The sequence below is a fragment of the Amphiprion ocellaris genome, chromosome 1 (genome assembly GCF_022539595.1).
Source record: "Amphiprion ocellaris isolate individual 3 ecotype Okinawa chromosome 1, ASM2253959v1, whole genome shotgun sequence".
NCBI classification, from domain to species: domain Eukaryota; kingdom Metazoa; phylum Chordata; class Actinopteri; family Pomacentridae; genus Amphiprion; species Amphiprion ocellaris.
Genome location: NC_072766.1, coordinates 28552921 through 28575091, shown reverse-complemented (window position 1 = coordinate 28575091; position 22171 = coordinate 28552921). Strand labels below are relative to the sequence as shown.

The 22171-nt window shown below is 39.1% G+C and overlaps 1 protein-coding gene across 3 annotated transcripts in view; it reads left to right on the top strand.

The window, feature by feature from the left end:
- Positions 1–22171, top strand: part of adamts18 (ADAM metallopeptidase with thrombospondin type 1 motif, 18) — a 102455-nt gene that overhangs the window by 11867 nt on the left and 68417 nt on the right. For 2 of the 3 annotated variants that reach the window (XM_055012342.1, XM_023265998.3), the window contains exons 4-8: positions 14668–14959; positions 16690–16904; positions 17491–17574; positions 17695–17854; positions 18530–18635. In XM_055012342.1, the coding sequence (XP_054868317.1) occupies positions 14668–14959; positions 16690–16904; positions 17491–17574; positions 17695–17854; positions 18530–18635 (857 nt within the window). Of the gene's footprint in view, positions 1–14667; positions 14964–16689; positions 16905–17490; positions 17575–17694; positions 17855–18529; positions 18636–22171 lie in introns of those variants that run through there. The other variant, XM_055012353.1, reaches the window with a different exon arrangement.

The window sequence follows — 22171 nt, the reverse complement described above, 5'->3', positions numbered from 1 at the left end:
CATTTGTGAAAGAATGGGTCGCTCTCAGGAGCTCAGTGAATTCCAGCGCGGAACTGTGATAGGATGCCACCTGTGCAAAAAATCCAGTCGTGACATTTGATCGCTCCTAAATATTCCACAGTCAACTGTCAGCTGTATTATAAGAAAGTGGAAGTGTGTGGGAACGACAGCAACTCAGCCACGAAGTGGTAGGCTATGTAAACTGACGGAGTGGGGTCAGCGGCATTGTGCCAAGTGTAAAGTTTGGTGGAGGGGGGATTATGGTGTGGGGTTGTTTTTCAGGAGCTGGGCTCGGCCCCTTAGTTCCAGTGAAAGGAACTCTGAATGCTTCAGCATACCAAGACATTTTGGAAAATTCCATGCTCCCAACTTTGTGGGAACGGTTTGGAGCTTAACCATATATTCCCTTCTTTCTTGAATCTGTTTGTTCACGCAAATGAAAAGCGATTAATATAGATTAAAATTGAATAAATTAATAAATTAAATGATATTTAATCGTGATTAATCCACATCAACCCCCCCCTGCGATTAATCAGATTAAAACTTTTACTCGTTTGACAGCACTAATTAGAACACAGGAGTGATGGTTGCTGGAAATTGGCCTCTATACCCCTATGTAGATATTCCATGCCATTTCCAGCTAGAATGGTCATTTACCACATTAACAATGTCTAGATTATATTTCTGATTCATTTAATGTTATCTTCATTGAAAAAAACTGCTTTTCTTTCAAAAATAAGGACATTTCTAAGTGATCCCAAACTTTTGAACAATAGTGTGCTAGTGTGTTACACTAGTTGCACAAATTGTGTCGTGGAGAGCTATGCCATGGAGATTTGTGCTGGGTGTAGAAGAATATTTAGATAGGCGATATATATCAGTGTCACATCCACATTGCCAGGACTCAAGGTTGGTCAGCAGAGCATTGCATTATACACAGATTATCAATGGCATTCACTTCACATGTGATTTTGATGTTGTGGCATATTCAGATGGTTCACTGTAGAATTTGATCTATGTTTTGTTAAAAACAATGTTGGATTGTATCAAAAATGCTAAATTGTACATGAAGTACTCTTTTGCAGTTGCTAACATTGGAACAGTATAAAAAATAACAGGAGTGATCATAAAACATAAGTAGCTGTGGTTCAAGAGGTCAATAAAATGGCTACAGAATAATAAAGTATTTCCTGATTGATATCATCTGTGAGAGTGTGATTCACAAAAAGGGAGAAACCACTAATGCAGACCAGCCCAGACTGTTCAAAATTTGATATTTTGCTGACCACCTCCATCAGTGCGAACACAAAAGTGAATACTGCAGTTCAGCAGTGGCTAAAAATAATAATATAATTGTTTATGCATATGATGACCTAATGTGGTACAATTGAGAGTGTGACTTCCTATCGTAACCTCCACCTTTCCAGGCCTAGGTTCTATTACAGAGGGGTGGATTAACATTGCTGTAAAATTGAAAAGTTACTAACACAGACTGATCATGCACATCTTCAACACGCTTGAGATGTGTGTGATCTTTAAATAGTAAATAGTAATTTCATCATATTTACTGGCGTTAAATTTATTTGACTTACACTCTCACACCATCTATATCACAGCAGCACTGTATTTTTGAAGTTAGTAAAAGCTGGATCTGTATTGTAGCCCAGCTAGAGAGCAATTGCCAGCACTTTGAAGGAGGACATTTCCATTTGTATGGGCTGGTGTGGGAGTAGTCCTTCTGTTCCCTGCTGTGTCTGCATGAGATAACGAGTGGGACCCTGCCCAAGGGCTCCAGTTGACAAAAGACTCATCCACCACCAATAGTTTCTCTGTTTATGTGTGCCCACCTCTGCTGTGTTCCCCAGACATGCCCACATGGTGTCAGTAGGTTGTTCAAAGACAATTAGTGAGACGAAACAAGAGCTCGAAGACCTTAGGCTATTGACACATTGTGATCCTGATTAGATGTACATGCAGAGAGTTGTGTATACTGTATATGCCATCACAAATAGTTCTTGCAAATAATCCAGCTGCAGTTAAAAAATTCTTCCATTTTTACTCTGCCACGGAACGGTGGCAAGTTATGTGACGATCAGCGTCCATTTGTCCGTCCGTTTGTCTCTGTCTGTTAGCAGCATTACTCAATAACGGACTAACAGATTTCGATGAAATTTTCAAGGAAGGTCAGAAATGACACAAGGACCAAGTGATTAGATTTTGGCAGTAATGCAGTTTATAGTCTGGATCCACGGATTTGTTAAAAATTTCTGTATCATTGCGAGACAGCGGTACGACTACAAGTGAACACCACATCAGCTGCCTGCTGACGATCACATGATTACGATCCAACCATAAACCGCTGCGGACTTATTGGGACTTATCCATCGGAAATGATACAAGGAACAATTGATTAAATTGTGGCGGTGTTTCCGAGTCCCATCAATTCCTGCCGCCCGCTACACATTTAGGTCACACGATTCGGTACATGAGTACACATGCATAACACATGCCTGTGCTCAGTGCAAGGTAATTTTGTTTGTGGGTACATCTGTATTAAATGGCCACATTCTATGGTGCCATGATTTTTGACCCAAATTTTTTCAAGATTGCACCGTCGGAAATGATACAATGACTGAGCAGCCTCGGTGGAGTACTGCGCTCTCTGAGTGCTTTTCTTGTTCTGTGAATGCTGCACAGCTTCAGGAAATACAGTCATTTGAAGTTAAAGGAGGAGAAATTCAACCAGTGTTCTGCCCTGTCATTGCATTTGGCTCGTCTTCTTCTGATCCAAGATTCAAAATTAACATCTTTTCTTTACCCATTTCTTACCCCATTTTAAAAACACATAATTCACATGAGCAAACTATAATTACTTAGATTGTGATTCTATTGAATATATTCTATGCCCGAGGGCCCTCTTTTGCTTCTGTATGATTTTTCCCCCTTCACCACAAACTGTAGTCACGTGATTCTCTACTGAGCTGGAGTACAGATGTGCTTTAGAGCTCAGTAATCACTGGCTTGAGGCTTCTCGCTGCTCAGCCCCAGTCTTTAACAGCATGTAAGCACTTACTCATTTGCCTTATAATTTCATGGTAGGAAACCTTAAATGCAATGCTACGCTGTCTCCCCTGACATATACCGGTGGCCAAGGAGACAGAGCTGTGTAAGGAGCTTGTACTGACTTTTCCCAAGGAAGTCCTTTTCCAACATAGGGTTTTCTCATGCTCAGAGTAGAGACTCTGCTGATTGGGAGTGACCCGGTTCAACCTGTAATCTGACTGGGAAATTATGAGTGTGTGACAGTTAGAGAAATGTGTAGCAGACAGTGTTCAACCCTTTAATCAAGCCAAATCTTACAAGTGTTAATGTGCGAGATAACTAGAGGTCGTCTGTATCAACCTTACAGCTGATCTCTCTCTGGTCTCTGAGGAGGGCGCTTGCAAAACTCTGTGAAACACTATACAGCTCCTCCTTTCATCATCAAATGTATAGACCAACTTCTCAGTATAGTGGTTTCACTGGATAAGAACGCCAGAAACAGCTATGCACAGTGTTGGAATAATGTTGTATATCTATAAAATGATCGAGATGCTTAACATTTGAAAAAATAAAACAAGAAAAGCACTCAGAGAGCACAGTACTCCACCAAGGCTGCTCAGTCGTATCATTTCTGACGGATGAAATCTTGAATAAAACAATTACCTTTTGCTGAGCACAGGCGTGTGTTATGCATGTATACGTTATGTACGGATACCGAATTGCGTGACCTAAATATGTAGCGGACACCGGGAATTAATGGGATGCAGAAACACCCCGACAATTTAATGAATTGTTCCTTGTATCATTTCCAACGAATAAGTCCCGATAATCCGCAGTGGTCGATTTATAGTAGGATTGCAATCATGTGATTGTCAGCAGGTAGCTGACGTAGTGTTCACTTGTAGTCATAATTACAGTGACTGACACCATTAAACTCTCTCCCAGTGATACAGAAATTTTTAACAAATCTGTGGATCTAGACTATAAGCCGCATCACTGCCAAAATCTAATCACTTGGTCCTTGTGTCATTTCTGATCTTCCCTGAAAATTTTGAAATCTGTTAGTCCGTTTTCGAAGAATGTTGCTAACAAAAAGACAAACAGATGGACAGATAAACGTACGCTGATCGTCGCATAACTCCACCTCGTTCATTCATGGAGTAATAAAGTCCTCAATCTTTGAAGCAAACTTCTGAGCATGTTTTAAGACCAAGTTATCACCAGTCGATTCAGTAGTCTTACATTTTTTTTATAAAGTTATTTTTTTGTGCCAAACACAGTGGAGAAAAGAGACAGGAAATGTAGGGAGAAGTGTGGGGGAAAGACATGCAGTGAATGGCCATGGGTCAGACCGCTGTGTCAGAGGCTATAGCCCCTGTTTATGGGTTGCCTGATCAACCTGTTGAGCTACAGGGACGCCCAATCTTACATCATTTACTAAATCTCTTTCAATCAGCAAGTACAAACAAGTTTGATTTCTCAGCATTTTGCAGATTCTAACTCAAAACTGATTGGTTATTTCATGTCAACGATGTGAAAAGACACCAGATTTACAGAAAAATTGTCAAAAGGATTGAAGCAGCAGAAGCTGACTTGATGTCTTAACTTTCAGGCTCATCTAACACATTGTAGTTCTTTGTTCAATTCATATCTTCAATCCAGAAGGAACAATGATATGGCTGGGTCCTTACCGCAGTTTGTAATTCAGGCTTTCTTTGGAGAGATTTTGAACCTATACCTAAGCTGAGACGATCCTAATGACGTTAGCATCTTCTGGCCAGATGGAGGAGCAGGGTGGTGAAAACTGTGACAGGAGTCATGAGATCCAAATGACTAAAGCAAAACATGCAGCCAACCATATGACAGTGTTAACAGATGGCTAGGTGGAAGATGTATGAAAATGTCAAAAATAAAGCTAGATTTATACTTTATGCAAAGGGATAACTGGAGTCACACTGTAAAGATCTGTTGGGTTCAGTTTGGATGATAGCTCATCTGTTAATAGCAATACAGCACTGATCAGACTGTGTCCATTCATTTTGCTCCCCACAATAGCTGGTTTTCTACGGCTGTACCTGAGTCAAAGTATTCTATTCAAATATTTGGCTGTTCAGCATGAACATTTGGTTATTCATTTAATTTTTCCCCACATAAGTTATCTAGCAATCACAAAATCCATTGGCGTGAGATTCTGTAATGATTTTAACCACATTAGGGAATAGAGTCATGGGAAAAATCAATTGGCTTGAATCAGTTGTACCATAGCAGTGGCATGTGTCTTTCAAAAATTTTACAGTTGTCTCTTTAATAATGGTGTTTGAGGGGAAAAGGCTTTCTGGGATCCTGGGGTCTTTTTTTTTTGCTGCAATATAGTAAGCGATCTCCTGGAGAATGTGCCAGCAAGGCTGAAAGATGGCGTCATATCCAGATCTGCTAATACATCCATGATTATACCAATGGAGCTTTGTGAATTGTCAAGGGAAGTGTTCTCTCCCCAGCTTTCCTAAATTCATAAATCAGACTAATTTATCAACACTAATGTAACAAGCACAGAGTCCAAAATACCACCAGTCATAAAAGAGTCCAACTCTTTTGCCCTTTTCGGACATGGAATGCAGTGCCTATGAGAAGTATTCATCTCCCTTTGAAAGTTTCTCTTTTTATTCCTTTTCAGCTTCTCAGATCATAGTCTTTTTCTTTTTTCTTTTTTTTTTTTTTTCACATGAATTTACAAAACAAGGCTCTTTCAAGTCCAAGTCATTATCATCACTGACACTGCCATCTGCTAACTGCCGGAAAAGAAAGTGAAGAGCTGGCAGATGTGGTGTTGCAACAGAAGTGAGAGAGAGAGAGAGAGAGAGAGAGAGAGAGAGAGAGAGAGAGAGAGAGAGAGAGAGAGAGAGAGAGAGAGAGAGAGAGAGAGAGAGAGAGAGAGAGAGAGAGAGAGAGAGAGAGAGAGAGAGAGAGAGAGAGAGATGAAGGATGTGAGTTGTGAGTTAAAGAAGTAACTTCAGTCAGTTGGGCTTTTTATGGTTTTATTGCTGGAATGTTGTGGTTGCCAGGTTGGGGGTTTGTCACTAATTACACCTTGGTATGATGGGAAATAAGATGATATGCTTTGAAAAAGGACAACCTAAATACACTATAATCCTCATTTTGAGGTTTTAAATACTTACATCTCTTAATAAAGGGGTTAGTTGATGGGAGAGAAGATTATGAAAATAGTCTCTCATTGCTGTGGGACGCTTACTTTGATATTGACAGAAGTGTATCATCTTTAAAAGTCAAATTTTCAATGAGGTGTATGTTTTTGCATATGGAGTCACAGGAGTGCCACAAAATATAAATAAATAAATAAATATATAAGGAAATAAATGTGGAAATATAAAGATAAATAAATAAATGCTGAAATATAAAGAGAAATAAATAAATATTTAAGGAAATAAATGTGGAAATATAAAGAGAAATACATTTTTTAAAAAAGGAAATACATGTGGAAATATAAAGATAAATAAATAAGGAAATAAATAAATAAATAAATAAAAAGGTACATTTTGTCTTTGCTTTTCCCTTTTCTCTTTCCTTTTTTTTTTTCCTTTTGTCATTGCCTTTTCCTTTTGTCACTCCTCAGTCCACCAAGTAAAAACAAAGACAAAAGACTCTGCTTTCACTTGGTGGACTGAGCTGGCAATCAAATGGCTCTGGGCGGGGCTTTCTGTCCAGGGTGGGTTGTTGTACCTGATCACAGGATTCCTGCCTGACAGCAGCTCCTAGCACGGCTGAAGTCAAGTGATGTCACCGTGGCGCTTCTGCTGATTCTACAAGCAGACACTGAAAGGACTCTGATAGTTCGGTAAGTTAATGTTTATTTTCTTATTGGTGCCGGTTTTAATGCACTTTATATACACGTGTAGTGTCAGATATAATTTGTACCGTGCACTCCAGATGTCGATGGAGTTTATTTGTGTGTGTTGACCAGAGAAGAGTTAGCATCCAGTAAATATTAGCTTTAATGTGAATTAGCGATGCTAACTGAGCTAGCTGCTCAGTCGTAGCCTGATTAAAGCTAACGTAGTATTAAGCTAACGTAGCATTAAGCTAACGATGTTTGTGTTGTGTTTCATGTAAACAGCTGAAGTGTGTTGTGTCAGTGTAATGTGGTACATTTAGTTAATAAAACTGTTCATGGAGATGCTGGTTCACATTAATGTAACGTTTAGAAAACATAAATGTGATTAAAACAGTGAGGTTAAGGTTCTGTGTTGTCAGTAGCCCTCTACCTCTATCCCTCTATCTCTACCTCTTCTGTCCTTCTCAACCCGCCCGGCCAGCAGGCAGATGGGTTCCCCCACATTAGAGCCGGGTTCTGCTCAAGGTTTTTTTCCCTGTTAAAAGGGTGTTTTCCTTGCCACTGTCGCCTTTTGGCTTGCTCTGGGGGTCAGGCATATGGGTTCTGTAAAGCGTCTCGAGACAATTTGACTGATATTGGCACTATATAAATAAAATTGAATTGAAAAAATTGAAATTGAATATTTGCTGAGTCTCCGAAGTTAAACTGTAGAAAACAGTAAATGTGCTCTCTAGTCGTTAACATTGTTTAATGACCGATTCACATGTTGTAGTACGTATTCCTGCAGTGTAGATTGGAAACAAACTCCCAGACTGTGAACAAAGTAATGATGAACACCACAGTTATTAGATTTGATGTTCCAGCAGTTGGACTGAAAGAACCTTGTAGATCTTTTCCTCACTGTCATTGTCTTTTCCTTCCAGCCTTGGTTTGGATCATTGGGAACATCTGGGGTCCGTTTCGCGAAGCAGGTTCAACAAACTCTGAGTGTAACCCTGAACTCTGAGTTGATCTACTCTCAGATAGGAAACTCTGAGTTTTCGGTTTCAGAACGGCTGATTTGAGTTGGTTTAATCAACTCGGAGTTGTTTCACCCGGAGTTAAGCGCGTGCACCACAACTCTGAAAAGCCAGTATCAATGGAGCGCTGATTCGACGAGTCACAATGGCAACGGGGAAGCGGAGGACTACACCACTTGAACTGGAAATCTTAATGCGCTTATATAGCGAGTTTGAACACGTTTTTAGAAAGAAGTGCAACACTGCTGCAGCTGCAAAAGAGAGTGATACGACGTGGGAGAACATTGCTGCCCGGGTCAATGCGTAAGTTTAAATCACAATAATATTACAGGGGAAAACTGTTTGAATGGTAGCCTATTAAGTTATTTCATTTAGGTGCAATCCTGCGGGGGAGAAGCGCATATGGCAGGAGCTTAAGATGAAATATAAAAACATTTTTAAAACAGGTAAGACCTCGGCATAATCTCATGGAGCTACCTCATTTTGATCATGTTTTACATTGTAAAGTAGCCTAAATATTAAGTGGCTGTTTGAGTGTACAGTGGTTTTATCCCACACATAGCCTAAATGTCTGCATCCATATCATGTTCTATTAAATAATTAAGCCTATTTAAACCAACACAGACTTCTACTCGGCCAATATATATATATATATATATATATATATACATATATATATACACATGTATATAGATACATGTGGCACACACACAGAGCCTTGATGGCTCTGACAGGTTTATGTCCAGGGAAAACCACAAAGATGGGTAAAAGTCGTTTCACGGCCAGGCACACTTTTCTGACCGTCCTGCATACAGTTGTCTTACTGAAGTGCTCTGCATCTCTGACATTATATAAAAAACTTCCATTTACAAAGAACCGCAGCGCAACACATAATATCTGATGGGATGTGAGAGCATGACTGCGGTTGGTAATGTTGCAAATGTAAGGACGGATTAGGTTGTATGTAGATTATGGACTGTGACGTGAAACGGTACCGCTCAAAAAGATAATTGTCCGGAAAATCGAGAACATCTATGCGCAGTCTGATAACAATCTCCCGACGAAAATTTAATTCTCTGTGCAGTAATGCTGCTCCTTCATCTACTGGAACGTTCATAAAAGGACATGACATTTTGACACACGGCAGAACTAGGCTTCGCCAAAACTCACCAGCTGAATGAATGAATGAGGAAATCAAATAGCGTATGTGGCTGAAAGAGGGCGGAGACAGAGAGAAACTCGAGGTTTACTGAGAAAAACCTGGTCCCGATCAGGTTAGAGTCATAGAGTCTGTTACTACGGTAACTGACCAAGAGTTTAAGTTACCTCTCTTTGTGAAACAGGCTAGAGTTACCCCTCTGTCTCTGGTTTGAGTTACCTCCCTTTGTGAAACGGAAAACTCTGAGTTTCCCTCATTTCAGGGTTAACAAACTCAGAGTTTTCACTAAACCTGCTTCGCGAAACAGACCCCTGGTCTGATGTGGACTGTGAGCTCCAGAGAACATGAACATCCAGCTGTGGTTGTCTGAAGAGTTTTTTCTCCTTCATCACTGTGAGGAAGAGCAGCACTGATGTCCTCTTCATCCTTCCAGTAATAACAATAATGCTGTAGATTCAGCTCCTCTCTTCAGAATACAACTTGTCTTGTGACTGTTCAGTATTTACACTTCACTGTCAGCAACACATTGTTTATTTCATCCATTTATTTCATGTGTTTACACATCTTTACAGTTCACAATTGTTAAACAATGTTTTTAAACGTGCAATAAAGGTAATAATGAAGCTCCTGCCCTGAATGTGTTGATGTTTTAATGCTGCATATCTGCTATAAATAACATGGACTTTTTAATATTGTATTTCTGCTCCAACGGCAGAGATGAAGTTAAAGGTGATAAATAGAGCCCCTGAATACTAAGAACAGAGAATAATAAACAGCTGAGAGTTGGTCTGTCCTTCTGTAACTGGAAGTTAAACAGGAAGTGGTTTACTGAGGATGTTGTCCATTCAGTCTCCTTCTTCACAACCAGATGAGGTTTTCCTTCTGTTGGCTTCACTCAGAAGATCCTCACAGTGAAAATGAGACACCTGAGATGAAGACAGACATCACAGTATCAGCATCAACAGCAGAGGTTCATTTTAAAGTGACCCTGGAAAGATTTCCTCTGTCATATATAGTTTTCCAAACACTGAAAAACAGCAAGGCCTGCAGTCATGTCAGCTTTAGAGGAGAGGATTTTATTATCCAGCTTATCTGTGCTGTAATTTAAATGTAATAACTGTAGTGTTCATCACTGTTTTAATCACATTTATGTTTTCTAAACGTTACATTAATGTGAACCAGCATCTCCATGAACAGTTTTATTAACTAAATGTACCACATTACACTGACACAACACACTTCAGCTGTTTACATGAAACACAACACAAACATCGTTAGCTTAATGCTACGTTAGCTTAATACTACGTTAGCTTTAATCAGGCTACGACAGAGCAGCTAGCTCAGTTAGCATCGCTAATTCACATTAAAGCTAATATTTACTGGATGCTAACTCTTCTCTGGTCAACACACACATAAATAAACTCCATCGACATCTGGAGTGCACGGTACAAATTATATCTGACACTACACGTGTATATAAAGTGCATTAAAACCGGCACCAATAAGAAAATAAACATTAACTTACCGAACTATCAGAGTCCTTTCAGTGTCTGCTTGTAGAATCAGCAGAAGCGCCACGGTGACATCACTTGACTTCAGCCGTGCTAGGAGCTGCTGTCAGGCAGGAATCCTGTGATCAGGTACGACTACCCACCCTGGACAGAAAGCCCCGCCCAGAGCCATTTGATTGCCAGCTCAGTCCACCAAGTGAAAGCAGAGTCTTTTGTCTTTGTTTTTACTTGGTGGACTGAGGAGTGACAAAAGGAAAAGGCAATGACAAAAGGAAAAATAAAAGGAAAGAGAAAAGGGAAAAGCAAAGACAAAATGTACCTTTTTATTTATTTATTTATTTCTCTTTATATTTCCACATTTATTTCCTTATATATTTATTTATTTCTCTTTATATTTCTGCATTTATTTATTTGTTTATTTCTCTTTATATTTCCATTTATTTCCTTATATATTTATTTATTTCTCTTTATATTTTTGCATTTATTTATTTATTTCTCTTTATATTTCCACATTTATTTACTTATTTATTTATATATTTCTCCTTATATTTCCACATTTATTTCCTTATTTATTTATTTATTTATACTTTATTGTGGCACTCCTGTGACTCCATAGTCACCCAGGGCATTTTCTCTTCTTAATTCAGACCTTTGAGTTGATATATTTTATTCATGACCCAGTGGGAGATTTTCTCTCTGCAATGTGTTAGTGGAGTGATGTGGCTTGAAGCAGGTAGCTGCAGAGAATTTGGCTTACAGCTTACCACGTGGACCTTACATGTAGTCAAGATAATACATTTTGACAGTTAACTTCCTGCAAAACTCCACATTGCACCATGGAAGATGGATGGAAGTAGCAGATGGTTTATGGACAGATGAAAGATGTGCAGGAAGCTGGACAGTTACAGAAGGATGGATGATTGGATGGAGAGATGGATGGAGAGATGGATGATGGGCCTGATGATGGCAGTCTGCCATATATCTAGGCAGTGTTTTGACAACAAGAGCCTCACCATGGCTTCCCTTTTGTCCTGCCTCTGTTTATTTTACCACCTGCTAGTCTGAGGGAAATGGGGTCAGTTCAACAGGAGCAGGGCTCTCTCTCTCTCTCTCTTCTCTCTCTCTCTCTCACACACACACACACATGCACACACGCACACACACACACACACACACACACACACACATACACACACACACACACACAAAAAGGTCAGAGGTCACTGGGTCAGTGGGTGCACGTGGGTGTGTGTATCTGTTTTTGATAAATTCAGTGAGTGTGTGTCTGATTGCACAGCTATTTTGTGTACATTTGGGGAGTCGCAGAGTGAATTAGGTAGAATTCCATGGTCAGACGGAATGTTTAAGGTTCGGTAGCTCGGTCTCTCAGTTCAGAGGGCAGTTAAGGTCATTCGACGAAAACAGCAGGCCAAAACACAGAGATGACCCACTGCTTTGGCAGTATTTTGACATGCTGCAGTAGTTGATTTGGTTCAAAAAGAGTCTGGAGATATGAAATGGCAAACGAAGGCTATGGAACTCCTTGATGTTATAGTTTTTCTGCTGAAGTGAAGTCACATTAATGCACATATACCTTGCATAGTGCAGCCATATTTCACGTGCTCATGCTTATGTGTATTCTAGCAAAGGTGACTTTAGATGAACCAGTACTTGACTATTTAAAAGAAGCAAATGTAGCAGTGTTTGGTGTGTTTGGTGTAAAACTTACTGGAGCCAGATAAACAATTTTAAGAGCAAAATAATTACCATTCAAAGTTTGTATAATCAAGTTATCTTCCCTGTTTCACAACTTATAATGATAATGATAATATATATATATATATATATATATATATATATATATATATATATATATATATATATATATATATATAAAAATAACTTATAATGATAGTTTCCAAAAATATTCACTTTCACATTGTTCAGAATTGAATGAACTATTAAACAATAAACGTCATTTCGAGAAAGTGTACAGTATATCGGACAGATATTATATTTCAAACAAATTCTAGAAATAAAGTTAACAAAAAACAAAACAAGTGTAACTGATCGGATTATGTCAACAAAAAGTTTTGCAATGTAATCTGCTTTTAGTAAATGTTTTGAAGTAAAGCCCTAATCTGGAGGGACTTCATTGGTATAATACATGATTTAGAGTTTGTTGAAATCAATTAAAAACAAATCTCAGTTCTTAAAAAAAAAAATATTGCTTTTCTGTCTTCTAGACCTGTCCCTTCCTCAGTAGCAGTAAGTTCTCACACTGTGCACATCTGCCTAATGTTAGGATAGAGTTTAGGTTCTAAGTATAGGTGGGGCTGATTTAGGCAGTTCCTGAGGTAAAATGTTTCCTAGAGTAGGAAGGATTGCTGGTTGCAGCCGCTTCCGCTACGCTGTCGCTTTGCCAAAGCCTTATAGTGCAGATGGGACAGCTCTGTGCCAGCAAATGCCATGTTAGACATGTTTTTTTTTTTTAATGTGTGAGATATGACTGCACCATAACACCATATAATACCGCATGTTTTGTATTGAGGATTTTATAGACTACAAACATTTTCTCTGAAAGCAGTAACTTAAGTAATTCACTTATTATAGTGCCATCTTGCCCATTTTACAGTAGATCATTAAGGCTTGAAGCAACATTCTTATGTACAGTAGGCCTGTTTACATACGGGGTGTCCCTGAAGTCTGGACACAGGAAATCTCATTAACTATAATTTTTTCCCCTTCACAGTTTAAATATGGCTTTGTCGAATGAAGAAAGTGTTGAACTGGTACTTCTCAGTGGATGTGAAGAATGGACATATCGTAAGATAGGGTTAGGGTTAGGGAAGTGATTTTTTGGGGCTAGCATGAATTTTAGCCATGACCATTTCTTTAGTTTCGGCTGATACATTTGGTCATCCAGAACGGGGTTTGTCAATGACACTGCCCATTTCTTTAAACTTTTTAACTACCTTCTCCTCTGTGGAAAAGTCAAGTAGAATCCTCCTTGGATGACGTGCTTTAAATTCATCTGCTATCTTTCGATGTGTCCATCCTTCACATCCACTGAGAAATACCAGTTCAACTCTTTCTTCTTTCGACAAAATATAATTTTTTTCTTCCAAAGGGGGGGCCCTGCAGAAAAAAATTGGGAACCACTGCTGTATGTTGTTCCTACTTTGGCAAGTTATGTGACGATTGGCGGTTAGTCTGTCTGTCTGTCCGTCTGTTAGCAACATTACTCAAAATGGATTAACACATTTGAATGAAATTTTCAGGGATTTTCAGAAATGACACAAGGACCAATTGATTGATTTTGGCAGTGATACAGCGTATAGTCTCGCCAATAACACAGATTTGTTAAAGATTTCTGTACCATTGCGAGATAACTGCACAGCATCACTGTAACTATGGCTACAAATGAACACTACATCAGCAGCCTGCTGACGATCACATGATTGCAATCGTACTACAAATTGACCACTGCGGACTTATCAGGACTTATTCTTTGGACATGATACAAGGAACAATTGATTCAATTGTGGGGGTGTTTCCGCATCCCATCAATTCCAGCTGCCCGTTATATATTTAGGTCACACGATTTGGTATCTGTACGTAGCGTACACATGCATGACACATGCCTGTGCTCAGCACAAGGTCATTGTTTTTGTGGGTACATCTATATTAAATGGCCGCATTCTATGATGCCATGATTTCTGATCATCACTAACTAATAAATGCTGAATTTCTTAAAAAAAAAAAAAAAAGTGGCTGCATTTCTGACAATGCCATATGGAGGAATGAACAGCCTTGGAGGAGTACTGCGCTATCTGAGTGCTTTTCTAGTATTATCATGTGGTAATAAGACGGACATGACGTCCATATTTTATTTTCATAAAGACAAAGCTATGATCGGTGTTGGTATATTGCAACACTCCTTGTCAATACACTGCTTAAAAAAAAATGAAATTAAATATTTAACACAATAGTAATACTAAGTCCTGTTGTATAATGATTTCTTTTCTGATTTTCTTAGTAATTAATTTTGTTCTCATGTCCATGACTTGTGTGTATTTCTTCCAGTCAGGTTTGATCCGTGTGTCTCAGGAGGAGTATCTGATAGCCCCACTACCACAACATCTGGCCAAACTGCACAATTACAGCGCCCCCGATGGTCACCACCCACATGTAGTCTACAAACGCTCTGCAGAATACGTAGTCCACACAGTATTCAGCAGCCCATCTGGTTCCAGTTCTGCCAGACCTGACAAAACTTACCTCCACCATTATCATCATCACCAGCAGCAACAGCAGCATCATGACTACCAGCACGGAAAGCTGCAGAGGCAACATTTCTGCGGACGCTGCAAGCAATGTATGTAAGGGACCCTTCTATTCCTTATATGTATATACTTTGGGATTAGTCCATTTGTCATTGTCCCATGTTATTTACTCTGAGCTCTCTAATGTTGCAGATGATATAAACAGCACAGGCTTATTGGACACAATTGTATTGATGATTAGAATATAAACTGAATTTTTAGACAGTAATCAAGATAAGTTTTTCGTGGCCAAAGAATATATGTGCTTTAGCACAGAGATTAAATATTGTTCTGTTCGGATTACATTCTGTCAGGCTACAGAGGCTCTGAAAAAACAATTAACAACATCATGGGATATAAAATATTAATTCAGTGTAATACAAAATCACAGAACACAAAGCACTGTCAATGCTTCAGTACACAATAGCGGGTTCAGAAGAAAAAAAATGATGATTTAAAAACATTTAAGAAAACCCAGGGACTTCTAATATAAAAAATTAAGAGGAAATATCACAGATGCTGCTCTTTTTCTAGATGAGTAATTTAATTCAAGCAATTTTGTGTTGTTGATCATGTTAACTTTTATTTTATTTATTTATTTTTTTACAAAAACATTTCATTGAGTTGTACTGGTCCATTGAAATGGTGTCTAGATAACATTTAGGTGGATTTGATCTACTAATTAGAGGCTTGTTAAAGTAAATCAACCTTCAGCTATTGTTCACCTGTTAGAAATATGGCTTTGCCTCTAATCACAGACACAGTATTGCTCACTAAGTAGGATTACGACATGGTATCAAAACTAAGTGAAAGTGTCAGTTTTAAGCAAAGAGGAGCTTTCTCAGCGTTAAATCATGACTAGACTGATGGCTACTGAGAGGGCAATGTACAGCACTCAGTAAATCTTTGGAGAAATGAGATCAATTGTGTCCACAGCATGATCAGGCAGGCCAACAGTGATCACACCAGCAGAAGATCAATACATCAAGCCTTGTTCACTGAGGTATAGAGAAACAACTTCACCGTAGGCGCAGAATTTGCTACAAATAGAACACTAGACTCAAATCGACAAAAGTCCTGTCAATAGAAGGCAATCTAATAGTGTCTCAGAGGACCAGGGGAACCTCGAGGATCAGTGGCTCGGGGTTGCTTCATAAAGGCAGTTCATACTGCAGCAGTAAAATGAGCCCAAACATAGGTCACATAACTGCTAAAGAACAGAGAGGGCTTACTGTCACAGACTTTTCTTCACTGTCACCTGATCTCAACATCACTGAGCATTTACAAGTGTACCTGAAGACTAGCCAAACATTCAGTGGCATAACAAGAAACTCTTTGGAACATTGTTGGGCATAACATGGATTAACATCAGGTTTTGTGGTGAGACTGTTTGAGCACACTACACATCATAATGATGTTTGTGTTTTATTAAACATTACAGAACAATATGTTTGAGTATATGATTTATTTATCAAAATGTATTTGAGTACTATGAAGCCATTGTAATATTGCAACATCAGCCTGAAGCTCCTTAATCCTCTGTCTACTTAACAGTTTTATCGTCCTTTATAGCAGTGAAAGGAAACAACGTGGGGAGTGAATTTCCTGTGCTTTCAACACCAGAGCCTGTACTCTTATCACTTGGCATGAGCCAGGAAAAGGACTTTCATTTATTTGACCCTCACTGCCAAGTTCTGTCTCTTTCTCTCTCTCTTTTTCTCTGTCTCCTTCTCACTCTGTCTGTCCTCCCTTCCTTTTGGCCTTCCCCTTTTTGTTCTCCTAGATGCTCCCAAGCTTCCCACAGAGGACTGTTTCATCATGCCTGATGAGTTTGCAACACCTAAGTTGGAAGGGGAGGGAAGGGTAAAAAGATCACCCATCAACTCCAATAGGGTTGGGGGTCTGAATGTGGAGACCTTGGTGGTGGCTGACAGGAAGATGCTGGAGAAACACGGAAGGGACAACATCACCACTTACGTGCTCACCGTCATGAATATGGTGAGAGTGGGAAACATAAGGGATAGCGATGGTTCAAAGACAGTCTGTGTTTCTGATAGCTCTTGTCTATTTATCTAACATGGGAGAGATGGAAGAATGTTGATTGCAAGCCTTTCTGCATTTCTCCTCTGCAGTACAGAATTTTGCAGCTGTATGATGCTGTTCTTCACTTTTTGCATTGTCTACGGTACAAGCAGACAAACTGACAAGGTGTCTGAAAAGTAGCCTACTGCTGCCTTTGGTAGTCTCCATTGGTCATGTGACCAATTTCAGATCCGTCTGAGTGTTCTGGTACTCTGTGGTAACAATGCCTCCTGTGTAATGGCATTTTCCATGTTTGATTACACTTTATTGCATCTCATAGCTGTTCTTTCTGTATTCTTATTCCTGTATACTTCTTTGCAGTCAGATAAAGACAAATCCATCTATCCATCCATCCATCCATCCATCCATCTATCCACTATCTATACACTGCTTAATCCTCTGTAGGGTGACGGGTGTGCTGGAGCTTATCCCAACCAGATAAGGCAAAATGCCAAGGAAAAAAGTTGGATGTTACCCAAAACAGTTTTCACCTCATTTGCAGGTTTCCAGTCTTTTCAAAGATGGCACCATTGGGACGGATATCAATATTGTGGTGGTTAGCTTGTTGCTGTTGGAACAAGATCCGGTGAGTGGATTCAGGCTAACTCCGCTGAGCTTTACTTAGCTGTGTTGTCCTTCAATGGATGCTGATTAAATGGCTCATGGTCATCACTCATGTTCTCCTTCTCTCTCCTTTCACTCTCAGCTTGGTTTGACCATAAATCACCATGCTGACCAGTCCCTCAACAGCTTCTGTCAGTGGCAGTCAGGTCTGGTGGGGAAAGGAGGTAAAAGGCACGACCACGCTGTTCTCCTCACTGGGCTAGACATATGTTCCTGGAAGAATGAACCCTGTGACACTCTGGGTAAGCTGCTGGTTGGGTCACCTCAACAAGCCAAACCATTTGTTTTACAATCAAGTCAGAAGCAGCAGTAGATAGTATGGAATACACTGACAAGGTTCTGTGAGATATGTTAGCCGTCTGCAGCTGTGACCACTTAGAAGTTCACACAATTGTAAAGAAAATATATTTTAAAAAAACATAAAGAGAAGGGATGTGTCATGTATCAAAGGTCCCAGGACTGAAATGTTAACATTGATCAGCTGTCATTTTGGGGAAAAAGAGGTAATTTGAAAGTGTCTCTATTCTCGTCAGCTTGTCAGTTACAGTAAATCCCATATCTAGGATCAGTTATGATTTTCTTAAAGCTGTTAAGTCAAAAATCAGAAATACTCCGCTGAACTGGTCGGCTATCATGGTCTAAGAACAGACGTCCAGTAAATTGGTCAGGACTTGTGAGATCATACTTTGCAGCTTATATGAAATTCACCTTAATGCTCACAAATATGTGAATATGTGACAGACATTCGTTGCCTGCCAAATCTGTCATAACAGAAAATGTGCTGTGTACAACTCAGAAAAAGAGACAAGTGGTGCTTATGTTACATATTTGAGGTTTGATTTTGTTAACTTTTGGCTTTTTAAGCATCACATATTACTAACACCTCACCTACCTCCCTGTTTTCTTCATCTTTGCAGGTTTTGCCCCCATAAGTGGCATGTGCAGTAAGTACAGGAGTTGTACCATCAACGAAGATACAGGACTGGGTTTGGCTTTCACCATTGCTCATGAGTCTGGACACAAGTATGTTTAACAAAAAACAGGCAACATTATGAAGCACAGTCAAACGCAGTAGGAATACGATGATTCTCCAGAAGTTCTGTGCTGTGTCATTACTTACACGATGCTACAGTTCAGTCTGTAACCAAGTGATATATCCTGAGAAAAGTTCAAAGTCTTTGCTAGCATTTCAAAAACATCCACAAGCCACATGTGTTTTTCTGTGGTTGATATGAGGAGCAATGTGACTGTCTGCATAACAGATTGATGTGTATATATTGTACTGTGAGCAAAAGACAACCATGACTCAACCTTAATGGATGGTCTAATGACCTAAGCAAGCAATGTGGAGCATAAGAATGGAACAAATCGGATAAATCAGTTGGGCCTAGTCCATTCAAGCACTCATTAACAAGTAACCCAATTTTATAGCTAATCCTATACTGAATAGGCAGTTGATATAATTATTTGTGTGATCCTCGTTAGGTGTACCAGTCAAGAATATAGCTGCAATATTATGAACCAACAGCAACCTAGACATTAGTTCCTGGCCCATTCCAACATACTATAAATTGCAAAGTCTGGCCTCGAAGTAGTAAAAGCATGAGTCACCTTCTTAAAGCTGAAGAATGTTTGACTATGGATAAAACTCTTCGTTGGAAAAAGCTGGTAATTTCTTTTGCACTGTATCAAATGCAGTTGTGAGAGCAAGTAAAATATGGATTGATGATCAGCTGAGCTTAACAAGTCACACAGAGTCTGGACACCATGAGATTTTTTTGTATTCCACATTTTTAAGGTTTCTTTCATTGTCAAATCTGACAAAAATCTTGACAGAAATTATAGCAGTAGAAATAAAATAGATGTTATTTTAGAGCAGTGCAACTGAATTGGCTTTCTGCTTTGAGTGGATGTAATGCATCTGTATTAAATGTAAAACCTGGTTTGATTTAAAGAAATAAATACACTCTTAAATAAAAGCATTGCATTAGAGCACTACTTCATCTACTCCATGACACTATATGAGAGAATAATGGAAACTGCCCCAGGCAGCACAGCTCCATGTTTGTATTAATACGTTTCCATTGGGATTGGAGGAGGTTTATTTTTCATATTTATAGATTTCCTGTTGAAGTACAACTCATCTGTCTGACATGTTCTCAAAACAAACAAAGGAACTGAATGTTGTTTTTTTTTTACTTTATCCAGGTGACAATATGTCAGAATATTTATTAATTTAGTTTCTTAAAGTTATTAATCACTAAAAACTAATGCTGTCAAATGATTAAAAAATGTAATCAGACTAATCACAGGGCTGCTGTGGATTAATTTCGATTAATCACACTTCACATGTTTGTTAAACGCCTGTGCTTCGGTGAAAAGAAAACTCCTTCCTGTAGAGTGTTCATATTACTTTAAGTTGGTGGATTGTTCTTTCTTTGGGGTTTTTTTTGTATCCAAAAAGAGGACCAACATACTGTTTAGCGCAATGGTATTCAACTAAAATTCAAAGAGGTCAAATCAGAGAAAATGTATTAAAGCAAAGGTCCAGAAAATTTTAATGTCTAACTTGAATTAGTGTGATATATGTGGATATAACCTAATAGTTTTATTAGTGTCTGCATGTAATCAATAACTGACCGTCAAATCAAATAAATTCAGTATGATTCAGGAACATTTTGACAACATTTATTAATAAATAACTTTTGATATAACTGTACATCTTTAAAAAAAATGTGAAAAATAATGACTGAACAACCTGAACCAACTTATATACATCTTTAACAATACCTAAATCTAAAAAAAATTGAAACAGTTGACATTTTTTCTCTTATATCACTCCCCTTATACTCCTGCTGCTTAATGGGAGAACTGAGCTGTCAGTATTCTGAATCATGATCGAAATGGTGTCAGGGTCGTTCTCAAACACATTTGGAGTTCATTGGTGAGTCTGGAACCATATTTAGTTTGGATTATGTTCATAGTTGAGAAGCTATGTTGAGCCAAACGTAGTCAACATGTGCAGGGCGACTTTCCTCTCTGTGTCAGTTTGTTTATTACTCCGTTATGTGACGATCGGCGTACGTTTGTCTGAATCTGCCTGTCCGTCTGCAACATTACTCAAAAGCAGACGAATGGATTTGGATGAAATTTTCAGGGAAGGTCAGAAATGACACAAGGACCACCTCATTAGATTTTGGCAGTGATGCGGCTTATAGTCTGGATCCACGGATTTGTTAAGGATTTAGCGGGCGGGGTTGTCATGGTTACGACAACAAGTGAACGCTGTGTCAGTTACCTGCATCAATTCACTTGACCCGTTACATATTTCCGTCACGCAATTCAGTATCTGTACTACATAACGTACGCATGCACAAATCATACCTGTGCTCACGCAAGGTAATTATTTATTTAGTTAGTTTGTGGGTCGATCTATTGTTATAAGAGTGCGTGGCTCCGTTGTGAGAGAGAGAAAGCACCGTGTGTGTGTGTGTGTGTGTGTGTGTGTGTGTGTGTGTGTGAGAGAGAGAGAGAGAGAGAGAGAGAGAGAGAGAGAGATATCCGAGCGGCCCTGAATGCAGCGAGAGCGAGTGAAGACGAGAGCCGGTTAAGAGAAGAAGAGTTAAGAAGTGTAGCTTCTGGGTTTGTGCAACTGTACGGTATAGCAACAGTCAATTTACAATTAAAGGCTGCAGCATCTCAGACAAGGCCGGGCTCCTGTGTTTTGCCTTCCACAACCGCTGGTGAAGTGAAGGGGGTTAACCCCGAAGGTAACTTGGGCCCTGGAGAACCGACCTCCCCTGTGCTTTCTGACCACGGCCGGGCAGCTGAGCAGGAACAGTTAACACTATATTAAATGGCCAGATTCTATGTTGTTGTGATTTCTGAATACACAAATTGAGGAATGAACAGTCTTGGTGGAGCACTGCAGTCTCTGAGTGCTTTTCTTGTTTATCTTTTTGTCCGTCCTCCTCTCCTCTGTCCCTCATCTGTTTTCTGAACTCAGCTGTGATGTTTAGGCTGGAGACCAATTCATTGGCTGAGTAGCGTCACGTGGGATGGCTGAACTCGTATCTAATTGGTCTATGTGTTTCCTGAGCTGATAAACTAATGCCATAAACACTGGAAAAGCTGCGCCGATAAAATAGAAGCGACCCATCAAATTTAAAAGACCCGAAATGCCTTGTTTCAGGTATTTTGAGTCATTCTGTGCTGCAGATGCATTAATTGCGTTAAAAATTTTAATCTGATTAATTATGGTGCTGGATTAATCTGTGTTAACGTGCTAATTTTGACAGCCCTACTAAAAACATATGGTTGCTGAACATATGACACATTGATGGATAGAGGAAGGGAGAAACGTTTATGTATCAATCTATAATTTTATATCTTAAGGTAGTGAAAATATTACTAGAGGTTCACAATAAAAACTGTCAGTATCAATAAAATCTAATAAATACAATAATTTATATTGTCTTTTGTATTTGTATTGCTATGACACTGTACTGTCATTAAAACTCAGTTTAACCTACAAAGAACTCACACTACATGACAATCAA